The 16765-nt window shown below is 44.5% G+C and overlaps 1 protein-coding gene across 3 annotated transcripts in view; it reads right to left on the reverse strand.

Moving 5' to 3' along the window:
- Positions 1 to 237: 237 nt before the first annotated feature.
- Positions 238 to 16765, reverse strand: part of camsap2b (calmodulin regulated spectrin-associated protein family, member 2b) — a gene marked incomplete at its 5' end in the record, with an annotated part of 29663 nt that continues 13135 nt past the window's right edge. Inside the window, 19 exons of one of the 3 annotated variants that reach the window (XM_084546173.1) lie at positions 238 to 2299; positions 2395 to 2513; positions 2601 to 2716; positions 3327 to 3392; positions 3653 to 3752; positions 3845 to 4059; positions 4163 to 4299; positions 5241 to 5955; positions 6036 to 6216; positions 6519 to 6750; positions 6840 to 6986; positions 7115 to 7835; positions 8146 to 8427; positions 8539 to 8608; positions 9057 to 9164; positions 9292 to 9382; positions 10880 to 11019; positions 12577 to 12715; positions 13786 to 13818. In XM_084546173.1, the coding sequence (XP_084402299.1) occupies positions 2003 to 2299; positions 2395 to 2513; positions 2601 to 2716; positions 3327 to 3392; positions 3653 to 3752; positions 3845 to 4059; positions 4163 to 4299; positions 5241 to 5955; positions 6036 to 6216; positions 6519 to 6750; positions 6840 to 6986; positions 7115 to 7835; positions 8146 to 8427; positions 8539 to 8608; positions 9057 to 9164; positions 9292 to 9382; positions 10880 to 11019; positions 12577 to 12715; positions 13786 to 13818 (3909 nt within the window). In that variant the 3' untranslated portion in view covers positions 238 to 2002. Of the gene's footprint in view, positions 2300 to 2394; positions 2717 to 3326; positions 3393 to 3652; positions 3753 to 3844; positions 4060 to 4162; positions 4300 to 5240; positions 5956 to 6035; positions 6217 to 6518; positions 6751 to 6839; positions 6987 to 7114; positions 7836 to 8145; positions 8428 to 8538; positions 8609 to 9056; positions 9165 to 9291; positions 9383 to 10879; positions 11020 to 12576; positions 12991 to 13785; positions 13819 to 16765 lie in introns of those variants that run through there. The other 2 variants (XM_084546172.1, XM_084546171.1) reach the window with 2 other exon arrangements.

A 16765-nucleotide genomic window follows, 5' to 3' on the forward strand; every position in this document is an offset into this window, starting at 1 on the left:
AACAGGAAAAGCTTTAAGTTCCAAGTAATGTGACAGAAAATATATTAAGAAATCTAAAGTACAGTGTCAACAAAGATAGGTCCTGCATCTTCACATCTATTGTAAGTTTGCTTGTCGGGTCCTGATAGAAGGGTCCCTCTTTTCCTGTTTTATTGAGGTTTCTGCCAAGATTTTGTAACCTTGTGTGTTGTATGCTGTGGATGTACATAGATTGACACACTAGGTCAATTTATACATGATGATGAGAATAATATGAGCAGGTTATCCATTAAAAACAAAGCACCTTTCAATCAAAACACAGACACCACGAGTACTATTGATAGCTGGCATTTTAATAAAGCTCAAAGGAATAAAAAAAAAGAAGAATCCATGAACAGTTGAGCATATTGTGTTAATTGAAAAGAAAATGAATTCAGGTTTTGAAAAAATACTATGATTTTCTCAGTTTACTTACTGCATTTGATACAACACCACACTCGTAAGCCTCGTACAGACTTTGCACACCTCGCCTCCTCAGCTACACTTTGCACTCAACACACTTCCTTCAGCGACTGTACTGTTTCATTAGTACACACTTCCAACAGGTAAATGTCAATACAAAAAATACTTCTATATGCCAAAATATATCTGTACAGTGTCAACACATATTGATGAATAATGCATGATTTAAAAGAAAAAAGTAACAGTAATGTAAAACTAATACGTCCTGAAGTGGGAAAGTGTTTGATTAGACTTGACAAACAGTGGACAGGCTCTTGAAGTGCTATCATAGGTGAATTCATTTTATTTACAATTGTGGACCACTTTGAGTGTAATCTCGATTTACTAGACAAAAACCACATTAAAGTGACATTTTCAGTATTTGTTAGTACTAACTGCGACATGGTCGATGGCGGTTATTCACTCTTAAATTGCACAGACTGGTGACACAGTGTGGGATTTCTGTCTAGTCTACTACACATGATAGTCTTTTCAGTGATACCATCGAGTGATCACACTTTTTGCATCTGTAGCACGATCAAAAAGGCCCCGAACGACAACAAACTGATACCGATAAATTATAAAAGCTACTCAAAAGCTACTACAAGCGGACTTGTTCATTTTGAATGGAACTGCCATTATATACAAACCAATTTAATTTATATACGCATCGTATATTATGTTCCTCTGAATAAAATCTAACACGCTTTTTTAAAATATGTTCAAAGCATTATCAAAATCAAATAAATTAAGAGTCCATTGCAGGTGCTTTCCAGAATTGGTTGACGGCCCTCTGTATCCTCGATAGTCTCACACACTTTTGGAAAGTAATTGCAATCCCCAACTGAGGTATTTCCCTCACTCTTCTTGGCACTTCACTATACACACACACACACATACACAAATTTCAACTGTCTACAAGTTTTTCAGTCACATGTAGATAAAAAACAAAAACAAAAGTACATGCCTGTATATAGCAGCGAAACTTTCATCAAAAATGCTGCCTCTGCTCACAGACAGGCCACCCTTTAAATGACAACGGATCGGTGCGTAATCTGATCTCAGACCTGCGTGTACACACACGACGAACAGACTTTTTCAACAGGCGCTGACAGAATGACACTCAGAGCGCATCCACATGACACAAAACAAGCATAAGGCCACACATGATCAACTCAGAGAAACCAAACTGCCTCTGTCCGAGGCGTGACATTCAGTGCTTCAGTGGTTCAACTAGGTAAGGCATTGGTTTGCCTGTTAGTTTCTTTTTTTTGTTATTTTTTTGGCACATGAGAACATTGATACACATGCTGACAAGTACACACTTGCGCCTCATTTAAGTAGTCCCGAGTGTCACCGCCAGCTCTGCGTTTGTAACAATATCTGTGAGGCCCACTTGTGTTCTACATTCCAGTTTTTTCAATGGGGGATGCATGTCCCTTTAATGAAAAAGTAAAATCCACAAATTCGTCTGTCCTTCTGTCCATTGAAGCATGTCCAAATGTTGCCCATCAACACGGCACTACTTAGGGTGTTTTTTGGGCGTCCCCTGCTTCTTGGTCTGCCACAGATGGCTGGCGATGGTGATGGCGTCCACGCTGGCGGACATGGTTTTGGCTGGGATCTGGCTAAACTGCTTCCTGTCCGAGTTGTACTTGTACAGGGCCTCGATCATCTTGGTGGTAATGCTCCTCGGTCCGATGCCAGCCAGTTTGGTGATCTCCTCGGTCTCGGGGCAGTAGCTGTAAACAGACCTGAACTGGCATCCGGCATCGCGGAACAACACCAGGAAGTTATTGGCTTCAGACTTTTCCATTTCCTGCAGCAAAAAAAACGAAACAAAACGCATATTCAATCACTGCAGCATTTTCTCTCAGTGTAAGAAGAAATATATTCATTCAAAACAAAACATACATCAAGTATCTTGTTTTTCTGGCCCTCATTGACTTTGCCAGCCAGGCAGCAATGAGACAGGGCATTCTGGATGATGTGCTTGTTAGACTTCGCACTTGGTTCCTTATAAAGTTTGGGTCCTGTGTGAACAAAGCAAAAGCATGTGATTGCAAAAACGATAAATATCCAAGTAAACCACATTGAACAGGTACCGTACGTCCGTCTACCTGTGTATTCTGTGTTGGAGGGCGTGGAGGAGGTGGTGGAATCATTTTCCCAGTCCTTCTCTCCGTTACGACTACCACCCGAAGGACAAGAAGAAAAACCTTCTGCAGAGTCTGGCCTGCAGGTGATCACAACACAAACAGACAAATGACGCACACAAACACAAAACCGACCACATGAAAGGCAGACGCACACAATTAACACGTAAACCAACAATAAGACATAGACATGCACACACACACACAGATAAAACAAGGTCAGACACTGTGACACAATTCTCCAAACCCTGCCTGTTGTCTTGCATTACATCACACTGAAATACTCGGACGAGGCTGCACATTGAGGGTCACAAGAGGCGTGTTCAGCCAAGCAAAGCGAAGCCTCGGAGTTGTCTATATGGATGCTAGGAGAGATGAGCTGAAGCACTTATGAAAGGAAACAGCAAATACACTGGTGAAGCACAGAGCGGCCAGCGTAGAAAAGAGAGCAAACAACAGCCCAGGAGCAATACTGTAAGAGACAGGAAGAGGAGAAAGCAGCGCCGGAGACAGCTCACGTTCTAATGCAAAAGCAAAAACTACAATGATGGCGTAAGTATTTTACTCTAGATAAAGCCGTCTACATTTACGTGTTCGTCTATGCTGAGAAGAATGAAGAGTAGGCTAAACCAAAGGTACACGAAGCTACAGTATAGCCACACATTGTTGTCTTTTCGCAGTGTTACTAACCTTCCCTTTCTTTCTTTGGGAGAGCTTAAATAAAACGGGATGTGGGAAGCGGCTAGTTTGTTGCCTCTGAAAGATGCATGCAAAGTAGGGGAAGAAAAAGTGAAAGGGAGAAAACAGAATAAAGATGTGGAGAAAGAAGACCTCACAGAGGTTAAAAGAGTTGAGTCAAAGTCACAGCTCGGTTAATTATGTGCTGGGTGCCACCCGAAGGAAATACGTGAGAAATCTTGTGATTTTTTTGACACTGAACAGTGACAATATAGAACAATTAGTGTTTGAAATGTATTTAAAGGTACACACTAACAAGTCTTAAGTGTGGATCTCACCTGTTGTTCTTCCTGTTGTCCGGCTGGTCTCTGTCATTGTCAGCCAGATTGAGAGACGCCAAAGAAACACTCGACACGGAGAAGCCTCGAGGACGCACGCCTGCACCACAACAGCACACGGGGCAAGCGTGGATCAGCGCATGTCGCACAGTTTGACAGTTTGTTCATTTTGTCCGATTGTGTGCTGCTCACCTGTCGCTCTCACGGACGGAGTGGACGACTCCACGACATCCCTGTGGATGGATTTGGGCCGAGGCTTTTTCTTGAGACTCCCAGATCGAGGCTTGATGACTTCACCCATGTCCTCCATCAGTCTGAGCTGCTTCCTCCTCAAATATTCGTTCCTGATGTATTCCTTCCTTGCCTTGTCTTCATCCTTCCTCTGCTGCTCCTCCTCTGCTTTCAACCTGAAGGAGACCAAGATAGGATTTAGTGTACAACGCTCAAGTTTAGAAGATAAAATATACTCTAGTGTCTGTATATTAATGCCAAATCTGGCAGTAGGCGCACCGAGCAGCTTCCTTCTTCTGCTCCTGGTCCAGCTCCTGTTGTTGCTTCCTCTCCTGAGCCTCCTTCTCTCTGCGCAGCCTCTTCTCCAGTAGAGCTGCTTTCTTTGCTGCCATGTCCTCTTCCCCTTTCACATCATCCTGGTGTTTAATGGAAAGGAACACACAGATACAGACTGAAACTCTGATCATAGGCATAATAAATATTTAGTCTACGACTTTACTGCCTCCATTTGACATTTTTTGGACACTAATTCTTCATACAGTATTGGTGGTATTTGGCTTTTAAAAAGGTATTCAGTACTGGACTAACATGAGTTTGCATTCTGACTTTTTTTTTTTTCTGGCCTGGATTCACCCATGTATTGTCTCTGATCTGCTCATGGCTCAACAGGCACACCACTGAACATGTTGTTCCAAGCTCACACAGTGAGATATCCGTCCCGTAGCAGCTCCATAAGGCTGTGTTATTAATAACAAATTATTGACTGTGGATGGGTGCAGCTAAACTGCTGAACCGTGGGGAACTGCATTTTTTCTATAAAACTACAATACGTCCAATGATGTTAAAAACTGTCGCTGTTTAGATGTAAAAAAAAAAAAACAGGCAAAATGTATCTTGATATGGTACAAAAATATAAAGCCAAGTCCAGAAATTAGTTTGCCACGAGCAAGTGTTTGGCAGTTTTGCTTGAGAAGTGACATAAACTGTGAACCATCATCATCACCAGTGAATCAATTATTAAAGTAGTTGCCGACTGAGTTTCTTTCCATTGGCCAAGCTCATAAGAAGTAACCTTTCAATCCAATTTTAACTGAATATCGAAGCAGGATAAAAACAACCAACAGAGCCATTTTTGTCGAAAAAAAAATCGCCTCGACGATGCTCAAATGACGTGTACGTTTACGACCCTTCTGACCATGGCCGCATAAAGCCGGCCCAAACTATTTAATTGGCCTGGCAGATTTTCGCTGGGGGTAAGGCATGAATCCAGATTGAAATTCCCTCAGGGCTGCTTGCTAGAGAATTCATGACACAGATAATGTTCAGAGAGAGACTGGACTATTCAGGTTGAGCTCACCTTAAAGAAGAATCCACAGCACATCTTCTGGTCTTCTCCATGCACGTCTACTCCCGTTTCTCCCTCTCCTTCCATCTCCTGACCTCCACCATCTAGAGGCTTCTGCCCGGACAGAGGCACTTCCACCAGGTCTCTCCTGTCCTGAGGGTCTCCTTTGACCCGGATGCCTGTGGTGCCTTGGACCTCAGACATCGGCTGAAACAGCACCTCTGATGTCCTTGATTGTTTGGGATCTGCCTTCATCGCCCTCTCCTCATTCTGTTGCTCATCTTCCTTGTCTTTGGCCATTCCTTTAGTGGGAGCCTGAGGAGTGCCAGCACTCGTCTTCTCCTCCATCTCGTCTGTATTCTTAGTGTTTTCTTTGTTGTCCTTAGTGTCTTGGTTCTTGCTTTCCCCAGGCCCCTCATCATGGCCCAAGTAGGCAAAAGAACAGAGCTGGGTTTGGTTGGGGTTGAAGCGCCTCAGTCGGGGTAAGCTGTCCACTGAGGTGGGCGTGTTGAGCATCCGGCTGAAGGGGGTGACCTTCAGGTCATTCGGCCGTGGAGTGCGAGGTGTTCTGGCGTGGAAGGAGGCTGGCCGTCGCTTGAGGCCTGCAGGGGAACGATTGGGAGCGCGGGGAGATCCAGAAGAAGACAGGATGGGCGATAAGGATCCCACCGAGCCTCGGCCCGAGCCCCGGCCCGTAACACTGCTGCTGCGCAACTCGCGAAGCTGCCTGTGTTAAAAAAATACCCACAATTAGTATTATATTATTATTTTTCCAACATTTTAAAGTGATCCAGAATTCAGCGATACCTGTGTGGAGATGGAGCAGGAGGCGGTATGACCCAGGCTTGCTGCTGGTCTCTCATGGCCATGATCTTCTCCTGCTGCTGGGCCAGACGCTGCATCTCTGTCTGCAGGAAGCCCAGTGATGTGTTCAGCCTCTCAATGGAGCGTGTGTACTCTGCAAGGTCGATTTCCCCTGGGGTCACACCTGTATCACCACAAACGCGAACGGACTGGGATCAGAATTATTCACAATGTCTGAAAGCACAATCGAATATGCACTTTGAATACTGACTTTGGGAACATTTGCTACTTGGGCTGCAGGGAAATTGTATGAGCACCATTTATTTTATTTTATGATGTTTTCTTTTCACACCAGTTTCCCTTCTGCTTAGATATATGTATCTGTAAAAAGAAGGGATCTCAAAGTCTGCCAAATTAGATTTTATGACATTTTATATATGATGTAATGGACTGATTGATGGGGAAACAGTCGAAAGGTTAACCCACCGCCACCTTCTTCACAGGGGGATTTGGGTGCTGCTCCGTCTGGCTTGCACCTCTCCGCCCGCTCCATGGCGGCCTGGCTGTTTTCCTTGGAGGAAGTGAGCGGCTCTGGTGAGGGTGTTTCTGCTCCTCCCGAGTTGGGGCTCATGGGGGCTGTCACTCCTTTCCTTCTCACTACATTCAGAAAGGCAGTTCTGCCCATTCTCTGGCGGTGCCGAGTGAAAGCTGCTTCAACCTGAAGAACGCGAGGAGAGCAACACGATGTTTACTCTCACATATTGACACTACACCACAGGGAACATCTGTTGCTGTTCATCTGTTTACCTTCTTCTTTTGGGCTTCAATGGCTCTCCGTTTCTCTTCAAGCTTCATCCTCAGCTGAATCATTTCTGAGGCTATGAGGTGGGAGGGGTCTCTGGGTGAAGGAGTTATTGGAGAGGGTGATGTGATTGGCAGGGGAGGGGTAGAGATCTAGAAAAAAAACAGTGTGAAGATCACTGACATTAATTCAGTGCCAACGTACGTTTCTGAAAACTGCATTCTGCTTTTTCAGGACAACACAGGAACATTTGTGCGAGGGAACAGAATGGACCACAAACCTGAGATGGAAGGCTTTTTGTCGGGTGTGTGTACGGTACATTGAGATCTGAACTCTCCGGTGTGGTTCCTCCACTGCTCCTTCCCTCTAACTTCCTGAACTTCTGCTCTGCGAAGCTCGTCATCCGCACCATGCCGCCCCCAGAACCACCGGACGACGAGGTAGGACTGACTGTGTGTGACCTGGGGAGTGTGGGTGCTGAACTGGGGCAGGGGCTGCCTCTGTCGCCTCCATCTCCCCTCCCAGAGTTGCTGTCACCGACACTATTGCGTCCTCCCTCCTGGCTTTTCTCCGTCGTGGGCCGGTCGGGCAGAGGACACGACCGCATCATGGCCTCACAGTCTGGGTCTATGTCTGAATAGTCTCTCAGAGAGGAGGAGTCCTCATCCAAGCTCTGGATGTCCTCAGTCCGCACATGAATGCCCGTATCAACTTCATCAGTGGACAAGGAGTTGGGGTCGTGGTCATTTAGACGTGCCTTAGCTGAACCCAGGTCATCTTCTTGACCCTGGGCCCCTGGAGTGTCAGATGGCTCTGCACCGTGAAGAAAGAAGCCATTGTCTGCGTCTCCCACGCCCAGGCTAGCGTGGGGCCTTTCTGTGTCGTGGATAATCTTCAGGGCCTCCTCGATGCTCGGAGGAGTCGACGGGCTGGTGTGGCCTGTGTGGTTGCCGTGGTGATTGCTGGGGCTGTTGTCGTCTGGGAGGACTCCGTTGGAGTATCTGGGGAGAGCACCAGGTAAATTATAAGATCAGTGATGACAGTGACAGATCAGTTTGAAGGAATGTTTTAAGGTCATCCAGAATGAAAACATCAGAAAACATCTGTTATTGTTGTGTATGGGTTTAACATTTTAAACAGCTGTTCCTTTCGAAATCCAGATGAAAGTAGATCCCATCTTTTGCTGTTACACAGGAGTATCTAACTGCCTTTACTTTTTATTATGTGTGGTAGAATATGTGACGTTTACACTTGCTGTAATGTCACTCAGACTGATACTGGCTGTTACTAACAACACCTCCTATACTGCACCTGCTTTGGTTCTTGACCGAGAACGTGTTGTTCCTCCCCAAAGGTTTGTGGGAGCTGAAGTCCTCGTCCTCCTCTGGTATGTGTCTGCTCTGGCCGTTCACGCTGACGGGCGCGAGGGAGAGGTTGCGCTTCATGCCTCCTCTGGATGCATAGTGAACTTTGAAGCCCAGGCCGTCGCTGCTAGCCGAGCGGGTCATACCCCTGAGGGCGGGGGCCTCGCAAGGCGGCAAGGTCGGGTCTCCGTCCAGAGGAATCTCAAAAGAGATTCCCCGAGAGGAGGAGCTGGCAAGGGAAGAGGGAAGGAAATGTGTTGTTTATTTTAGCAGGGCCACACAGAACACTTGATACATGTAGGTCAACAAAGCTATGCTTTAGCAGGGCTGATGTACTGACTGTTTTTCTTTGGGCCATGTCCCAACACAGCCATCAACATAGGACATGGAGGTAGATCTCTTCATTACACCTGTAAGACACACAGATTTGTTTGTTTTTCACCGTACATGTGAATATAAATGATCAAATAGTCCATTCTAATACATAACAGGACAGGTTGCACAGCTGTGAATCAGCCACTAGGGGGCCTCTGGATTCAAATCAAAACACATCCACACTCCAACTGTTCAGTATTCATGTCCAGTTCGCTGCTTTTGGCAATGGTTATTAAAAAACATTTAAGCCAAACAAAAGTTACGAATAGGCAAACTCAATAAAAGTAAAGGGTAAATTTTCCCTAAACATTGTCCATTGTGATTGTGCAGTGACTTTAAAAGTGTAACCTATTATAAATGAGCATTTTGCACATGCAAGGCTCAAACTAACTGATAAATAAACGAAAAGGACACAGGCAGTTTTTAAGTTCTCTTACAACGCAACCTGAATCTCACAGATCACAACTTATGATTGATATTTACCTTCAGCGGGGATGTTCTCCGGGCTGGAAGGTCTGTCTGCATAGCTCTGTTTGACTGGACTGGACACAGGAGCCATATTTCTGCAGGTGGATGCAGGTTCACAGGCGGCTGCAGAAGAAAACACAACTGCAACAGTGAGCTGATCAACAGACATAACAATTACAATGCATAATATAGCAAATAATCACTGTTACAGTTATTAACAGCGTGCTAATGTTGTAAAGTCGTACTGTACCGTTTGGGTCGAAGACTCTGGGCTGTACAAATGAGGGTTTAACCACTTCAAACCACCAGAAAAGCTCAGCCATAAACACCAGGTAGTTACTCTGCAAGACCACACGCACATTTGTGGTTAATGTTGCACTTACACATGCAGGATTAATGTCACTAGCACAGGGTTCTTCGCAGCTCCTTCTCCCCACATGTCTCCGTAAAAGGTGACAGATGATACAATCGCAATTTATATAACGTTCTGACTGATCAATGAGGTCACAGCCAGCCAATAGTTGCTAGGTAACTGGCTTAGATGTGTGTGTGCGCGCGTGTGTGCAAGTACTTTGAATATATGTACATGTTTCATTGTCTGAGTTGTTTAATGTCAAACCCAGACTCCTCCTGAAATTTGCCAGAAACACCATCTGGAGTTTAGCTTAAATATGTCACATATGCTCAGATGGATGCACCAAGCAGCGAGTGACTAATCCACATTAGTGACAAATGCATTCATGTAATAAACAGAAAGGCTCAGGAGGTCTGTGCAGATGATTTCCTTCTCATTAAGCCACGTAATTTCTCCTCTAATAAGGATGGAACAACAAAAAACTTTAATTTTCTACTACTCTAAACCGCAGTTACTCATTCTGCATCATTAGCTGCACAGCAGAGTGAACCGCTCAACAACATAAATAACATTTCTCTCCATGTGATATATTAAATGCATTGGCACATGCACACAAACACTTGTTAAGATTCTGTGAGCAAAGAGTCTGCAGTGAATGGGCAGCATGCCAGAGACTTTAACTGCTCTTCACGACCACCTCCCCCAACATTGTGCCTTTCTACCCCTATATAGACAACGTTCACACACACTATAAACAATACAGTGGATGAGGAATGAAGAGAGACACAGCGCTACAAAGCAAAAAGTGCACAAGTGTGAAAAGTGTCTGCTGAGCTGTTCTGAGGAATGGAAAGTCCCAGCGAGCTCGGTCCGTGACTTGAATCTGAATGTTTCGACCCACGCTCTCCGCATACTATTTACCAACTCTGGACGGCACGGAGATGCTCTTAAAGTTGCACAGTACGTCTTTTATTAATCGGAAACAAATGTAAAATTCACATATTTAGTATCTGGTAAGAACAGGAGGGTTGTGGAGGGAAGAGAACAACAGAGGCAGGCGGAGACGGGTCAGGATTGTGACTCTCTTCTGAGTAGAATCTGTCCTCTGTATGAGCAGGGAGTGGGCTGGGGTGGTGCTGTCCTCATACAGCATTTATACTCAGACAGGCCGCAATAATATAAATGCATAGTCTGGCAGCAAAGCAGTACTCACTGTAGCAAAATGCTCTTTATTCCCGTAATACACGCACACACACACAGTCACAGTAACAATCCCTGTGAGAGCCAAGCCAACACTCACATTCATTATTTAACTTTTCCTTGCGTGACTCATTTTTACCCACCCAATGCTCTCCTGCTACCCCCCCCCCCAAAAAAAAAACGTTTCTTTTCACTCCTTCTTCTTCAGCAGCATCCACAGCAGACAAACTTTCTACATCATCCACATACGTTTCTTTGAGTGTCCGAATGCCAGCCAGCCTACCTTTATGGATGCATGTGCGTAGAGCATGTCCTCCAGGCTGAAGTGGCAGCAGTGGTTGAGGTTGTTCCTGCAAAACTCCTGCACCAGCTGGAGGTTGTACAGACTGTCAGCCAGAGACATAGTCTCCTTGAGGCAGATATCTGCTCAGCCGTGGGAGGGGTCAAACACACACACAGAAGGGAGGGGTAATAGCAAAGGCCAGACAGGAAGACAAGGAAAAGATAAGGCTTAGTTTATGTTTAAAAAAAGAATAGGCTAGAAGATAATTACCCTACTTTTCCCGCTCCTATTTGTGCCATATACAGTAGCTGAACTGAACCACTCAGATTCCTTGAAACAATTCAAACTTTTCAAACCGTCCTCAGCTCCTTCTAGATGAATCATCAGGATTTTTTTCCCCTGACGTTACTGTAAAGACAGCCCAAGAATGTGTAGGATGTCTGGCAGGAGGGAACGGAGCACTGACAGGGAGCGATTTTCTCTGGAGTGACGTCACTCTGTGATTCACTGTCCTTTTTTATTATTTTTGGAGTAAATCAAGCTGGCAGAGAGAAACCTAAATAAAGTACAGCTTGCTCTCACATCTGGTTCACATGTGTGCGAGCCGCCCGTGAACTGCACTCGATCCCAACCGTCTCAGAGCACCGACATGAGCTTTGTTTATCTTTGAAATGGCAGCCAGCTACTCCTCTAACGGCTCGCCGTCACATCCTCCAACGGGGTTGTGCAGTGGCAGCGTTGAGGGGGGTGAATCCAGGACGCTGGAATTCACTGTTAAGCCTTCTTGAGGTGTTGCGGGCCTAACTTAACGAAACATCGGTGAAGGGAGGTGCCCACTTGAAAACCCCAAAGACATGCTGCACACTGCCGTTGACTAGGCCAGGTATCTGATGTCTTTGTGTTAGTTGGTTGGTTGCTATATTCGTTTGTTTAGCAGCTGAGCGGGCTGCACAAGCCAGCAGCATTTATTTAGTTCATATCTCGTAACGCCTTGACTTGTTGTTAGCGTTTCTCAGTTGGACAGGGCCTCTAAATGTGTTTTGATCTTGGCACAAGGGATTGTAACATCTAATCCTGTGTATTAACGAATGAAACGGCAGCCAGCTACTCCTCTAACGGCTCGCCGTCACATCCCCCTCATGACCAATCACATTCCAGCCCCAGGCATTTTCAGAAATGACAGAGGATGCAAGTTGAAAGGAAACAAGTCCTGTTTCTTTTGTCCAATTTGTCCATGTCTGTCCTAAATCATATCAGGCGTTCCTGAGTCATCAACCTCAGCATAGTCCTCTAGTTTCACCATTAACAGCAAACACAGGAAGATCAAACTGGCCCCAAAATAGTTTAGGATTATGGAAAGAGGTACTGATGCCTAAAAAAACCCTTCAGAAAACACTTTAACAATTGTATTAATCTTCTAAAACCTCATAAGACAAAGGCTAATGGATAATAAATACACTCTTTGTTTCGAGTAGCCTATTCATATGTATTGTGTAGTTACAGCGGCAGTGAGAACAGAAGACAGCGTCCTTTGTGCTGCCCAGCTGAGATTCACTCACTGAATGCCACTGAATGCCATTCTTTCTTTTCCCCAACTGCATGACTGAACTGACTTTAGTCTTGTGTGTTTACTTTTTGGGTTAAACACAATAAAAGAAAGTGCAGACAGTGAGCGGGCCGTCACAGATTGACCCCACCTTCTAGTCTGATGGCCTGCGGGCAGTAGAAGTGCAGCAGGGCGGTCAGGGCGCAGCCGTCCGTGTTATCCTTCAGCAGATTCTCCACCAGGGGGAGCGACGGAGCACTCTTGTGGGCATGCTCCCTCCTGTAGCGAGCCTGAAACCATGGCAACGGCACAAAGACATCACCTATATTTGTCATCGGGGTGGATGTGTGCAGTTGGCTTGCCTGATTATTGGTACACAAACATTCACAGTCTTCCATCTGCATGCACGACTCAGACACACACGGACAAGTAAGTGGGTAACTGTGAATTGGAGGAATTTCAAGCAAATAATGGAGACTGAACTGGTCATGCACATCAGCACCTAGTGGCATACATAGAATAAAATCAAACTTTGCGTTACATTTAAATAAAAAAGATGGGATCGTAACACAGTTTCTTTCTGTGATTGGTGGCGAGGGGTGGTTAGTTCTCTGCATGCATGCTAGCAAATGAATGGTTTGCAACGTTGTACATCTGTTGAGAATTAAATGACACTGAGGTAGACTGCCGCAGAAGACAACGCATGTGATTTACAGTTTAATAATAATCAGTGTCATCCTTTACAGCCTGAGGGTTTTCTCTGTCTCTCTGGGCTTGTAAAAGTAACAGAGACAACACCGCTACACATGCCTTCAGGATACCGGTACTCCCAGTCGGCCCATAAATACACACACAGGTTTTGTCACGTTTGCATTTAACAGCAGATATGATGGACACTTCGATCACAGCACTGTCTGACAGCCAGCTCCGTCCGTGAATCGATCCGTGAGTAACAAACTGCTGTCGTTCATGTAGTTTGGTTTGTACAGTATGAATATTTAATACAGTAAATCCATGACTGCTTTTTCCCCCACTTTAAACAACAGAAGGCAAACTGGAGCGCTAATAATATAGAGGCAGGGTCATTATGTTCAATTACAACATCTGGTGTGGATGTGATCATGCTATCATGCTACTGGACTGTAATTAGCTCTTAGAGGCTAAACTCCCTGACAAAATTATGTAGGTCAAACATGATTACATGATTACAATATCTTTTTTTCCGAGTGTGTGGGGATGAGGGAAGAGTTAGAGGTATCTGACCAAACTGTGACGGGCGTCAGGGACACATGCGATGACAAAACAAGGTGGGTTTAAGGGAGGGGAGGTGTTTTTTTTTTTTTTAAATGAATGGACTTACAGGTACCAATCTCCAGTACCATTTGCTAGGAGACTTGATGGTGGATGATGATTTGACAACAACAAGAGAGAGCGGGAGAGGCATTAGGCCAACAGTAGGGAAAATCTTCACGATGCTACTGCACTGCTACAGCTAGGGGACAGATTAACTAATTCTTGAAAGAACTATGAGATGTTGCACCTCGACGAAAAATGACACAGTCCTCAAAATGTGTCCACATTTTCAGACCTGTTTCACCTGCATCAAAATTGCGGATGCATCTGCTAGAGAGGTTGTAGCCGTTGTCGAGCCCAGACGGACACTTGACAAAAAAGTAACTTAAATAACTATTTCATTGTCTTATCTAAATCAGAATTGTCATACAAAAATAGCTAATAGTGGTGTGACTTGTAGACTTGACTTGTTGAATGTAGTGTACCTGGAGGGAAGTCAGACCTTTGACCTTTAACAACATTGTTCTTTACATAAAATTCTACAGTAACCTCCACAGACCATTTCATATTACAAAAAGGAATTCATCGTCACAACTATTACACTGTAATTCCTTTTGAAATATAAGACCAAGACTCATCAGCCATGCTAGCAGCTCTGTGAGCTTGTACAAAGCAATGATTCAAGATAAAAACTGTCAGCATCATTCAGCATAAAGTTTACCGCCTTAGTTTTGCATGTTAGCATGCTAACATTTGCCACTTAGCTCTAAACGCAATGAACATCTGAGGCTCATAAAGGCTGGTTTTAATCTGATAATGGTGCTAAATTACATGCTGTGGATTTATCAAAGTCATTGGGTTTCATCCTCTGGGGATCATGTCTGTCTGTAAAAGAACTTGACCTCAATCACATCAATTGTAATCTTTACAGCTACGTCACTAATGTCGCCAAAAAAAATCTATTTCACCTTACTAGCCCATGGATGCACAAAAAATATGATGGATGATAAGTTTAAGGTTTTTCAACTAAGTTAAGACTAAACCTTCTAGTCAGACGCTGTTCCAAAGCTAGATCTGCACCAAAAGTGAGCTGCTCATTTCTTGGCCTCTGTGCTTACATTCCACAAGATCCACTTGAGTCTGATGAAAGGTCCTTGAGATGTTGCAAACTGATCAACAGGACATATTGCTTTACCTCTACAGACATAATCTGATTTTTCTAACCGCAGAAAATCCTGATTCCCATATAATGATAATGATATACTGAGTGTTTTTAATAGCTTCACACTGAGTCATATTTGTAAGAACCCATGTTAGACATTCAGATGTTCAGTATCGCAGTCTCAGTCATAAGACCACAGTTAAAGACGTTTCACACTGTCCCAGAATAGACGATACTCACTGAGGAGCATCTTGTGCTCATCCACTAGTGTGTATGTTTGAGCGTGTGTGTGTGTGCGTGTGAAATTATCCTCCTCATCAGTGAATAGACTTCTGTTGGGGCTGATAATGCAGAGAAGGAGCTGTGTGATGGAGCATGGATCAGGAAACCAGCTGACTGACACTGAGCACCCAGTTAACCCTCACATTCTTTGAAACGCTGTCTTCTTCTTCCTTCGTTGTAACTTGTTGACTTTGACAAAGCCTGTGCGTGTATATATGAGTCAGTGTGGAAGAGGTCACACGCCCCATGTGTGTTATCAGCTTACAGAGCGATCGCAGTAAGACAGTGATCGCTCTCACTATGCAGACACAAAACCAGACAAGAAGTATAAAATATGCCAAGAAATCCCTACAGCCAATAAAAACTCTTCTACTTCGAGCTGATCTCGTGATATCCCGCAGCTCTTTAAAGAGCAAGAAGATTATGCTTAATGTGAATGAACAGGGAGACAGTCAGCATGACCCTGTGCAGCCAATTTACAACCTTTGTATGTAAACTGTATCATGTTTTCAGATGTGCTTGCAGTGGGATTTTATGGATGGTGGTATCAGTTTTTCTGTCAGCCAGCCTGAAATATCTCCACAAACATTCAGTGGGTTCTTGTTAACTTTGACATTGCCTTAATTTTCACTCTAGCACCACCTCATAGCACACCTTTCCCTAGGTGAATTATGTATTTCGTAATGTAATCTGAAAAAATCTGTAATTTATTTTGGTCCTGACTTTTCTTTTGCGCCATCATCGGGTCAGATTTGTTTGTTTGTTTGTCTTTAGCCACATTAGCCACTAGCAAATGTTAGCGTGCTGGTGAATATGGTAAACATGAACATGTCAGCACTGTCACTGAGTATATTGCCATGCTAACATTAGCATTTAGCTGAAAACAGTGTATGTGCGGCCTCTTAGAACTGCTAGCATGGCTCTCAACCAAAATATTAGCACACCAGTGAGCTGAAGCTAACTTTGAAACCACAGATTTACTCATGGGAAGTTATGACTATTAGCTATTTGCAGAGTGAGTGACGGAAGTATTGGTACAAAATAGCAGGAAGTAATCCTGCCAATTCTCATATGCTACAACTGAATTATATTTTCTGTACATATTTTACATGTTTTCACCCTCTCCTCACTTGTCAGACTGTGCTGTAACCGAGTGTGTAGAGGAGGATGGTAGCTGACTGCTGTTTGTGCCGGCAGACTGACTCGCTGTGTCACACTGCCCTTACATAACCACCAGGCCTGCAGGATGACACTGACCGCCTGCCAGCGACTCTCTCTCTTTTGCTACAAGCTGACAAAGTTCCCAAGTGTCCCTCTTTATGTCTCCTGCCATGGTGTCATTTCTTTCCCCTGTCTCTGATTATCCCTCTTCACTCTTTTTCTCTCTCTCTCTCTCTCTTCCTCCTCCTCACCCTTTCTCTCCTCCTCTGTCCCTTTACCACATTTCTTTGTCTCCTCTAACAGCAGTGTGGCAACCCTTGCCAACATTTCTCTGCAGCTGGTCCGAGACTGAGCTCATCTGTTCCCTCTGATTTACTCAGCTCTGTTTGCTGCGCCGCTCTGTGTCTGTCTGCATGTGTCTCATGTGGACGAAGATATGTGC

Source organism: Chelon labrosus, assembly GCF_963514085.1.
Source record: "Chelon labrosus genome assembly, chromosome: 6".
Lineage (NCBI taxonomy): Eukaryota > Metazoa > Chordata > Actinopteri > Mugiliformes > Mugilidae > Chelon > Chelon labrosus.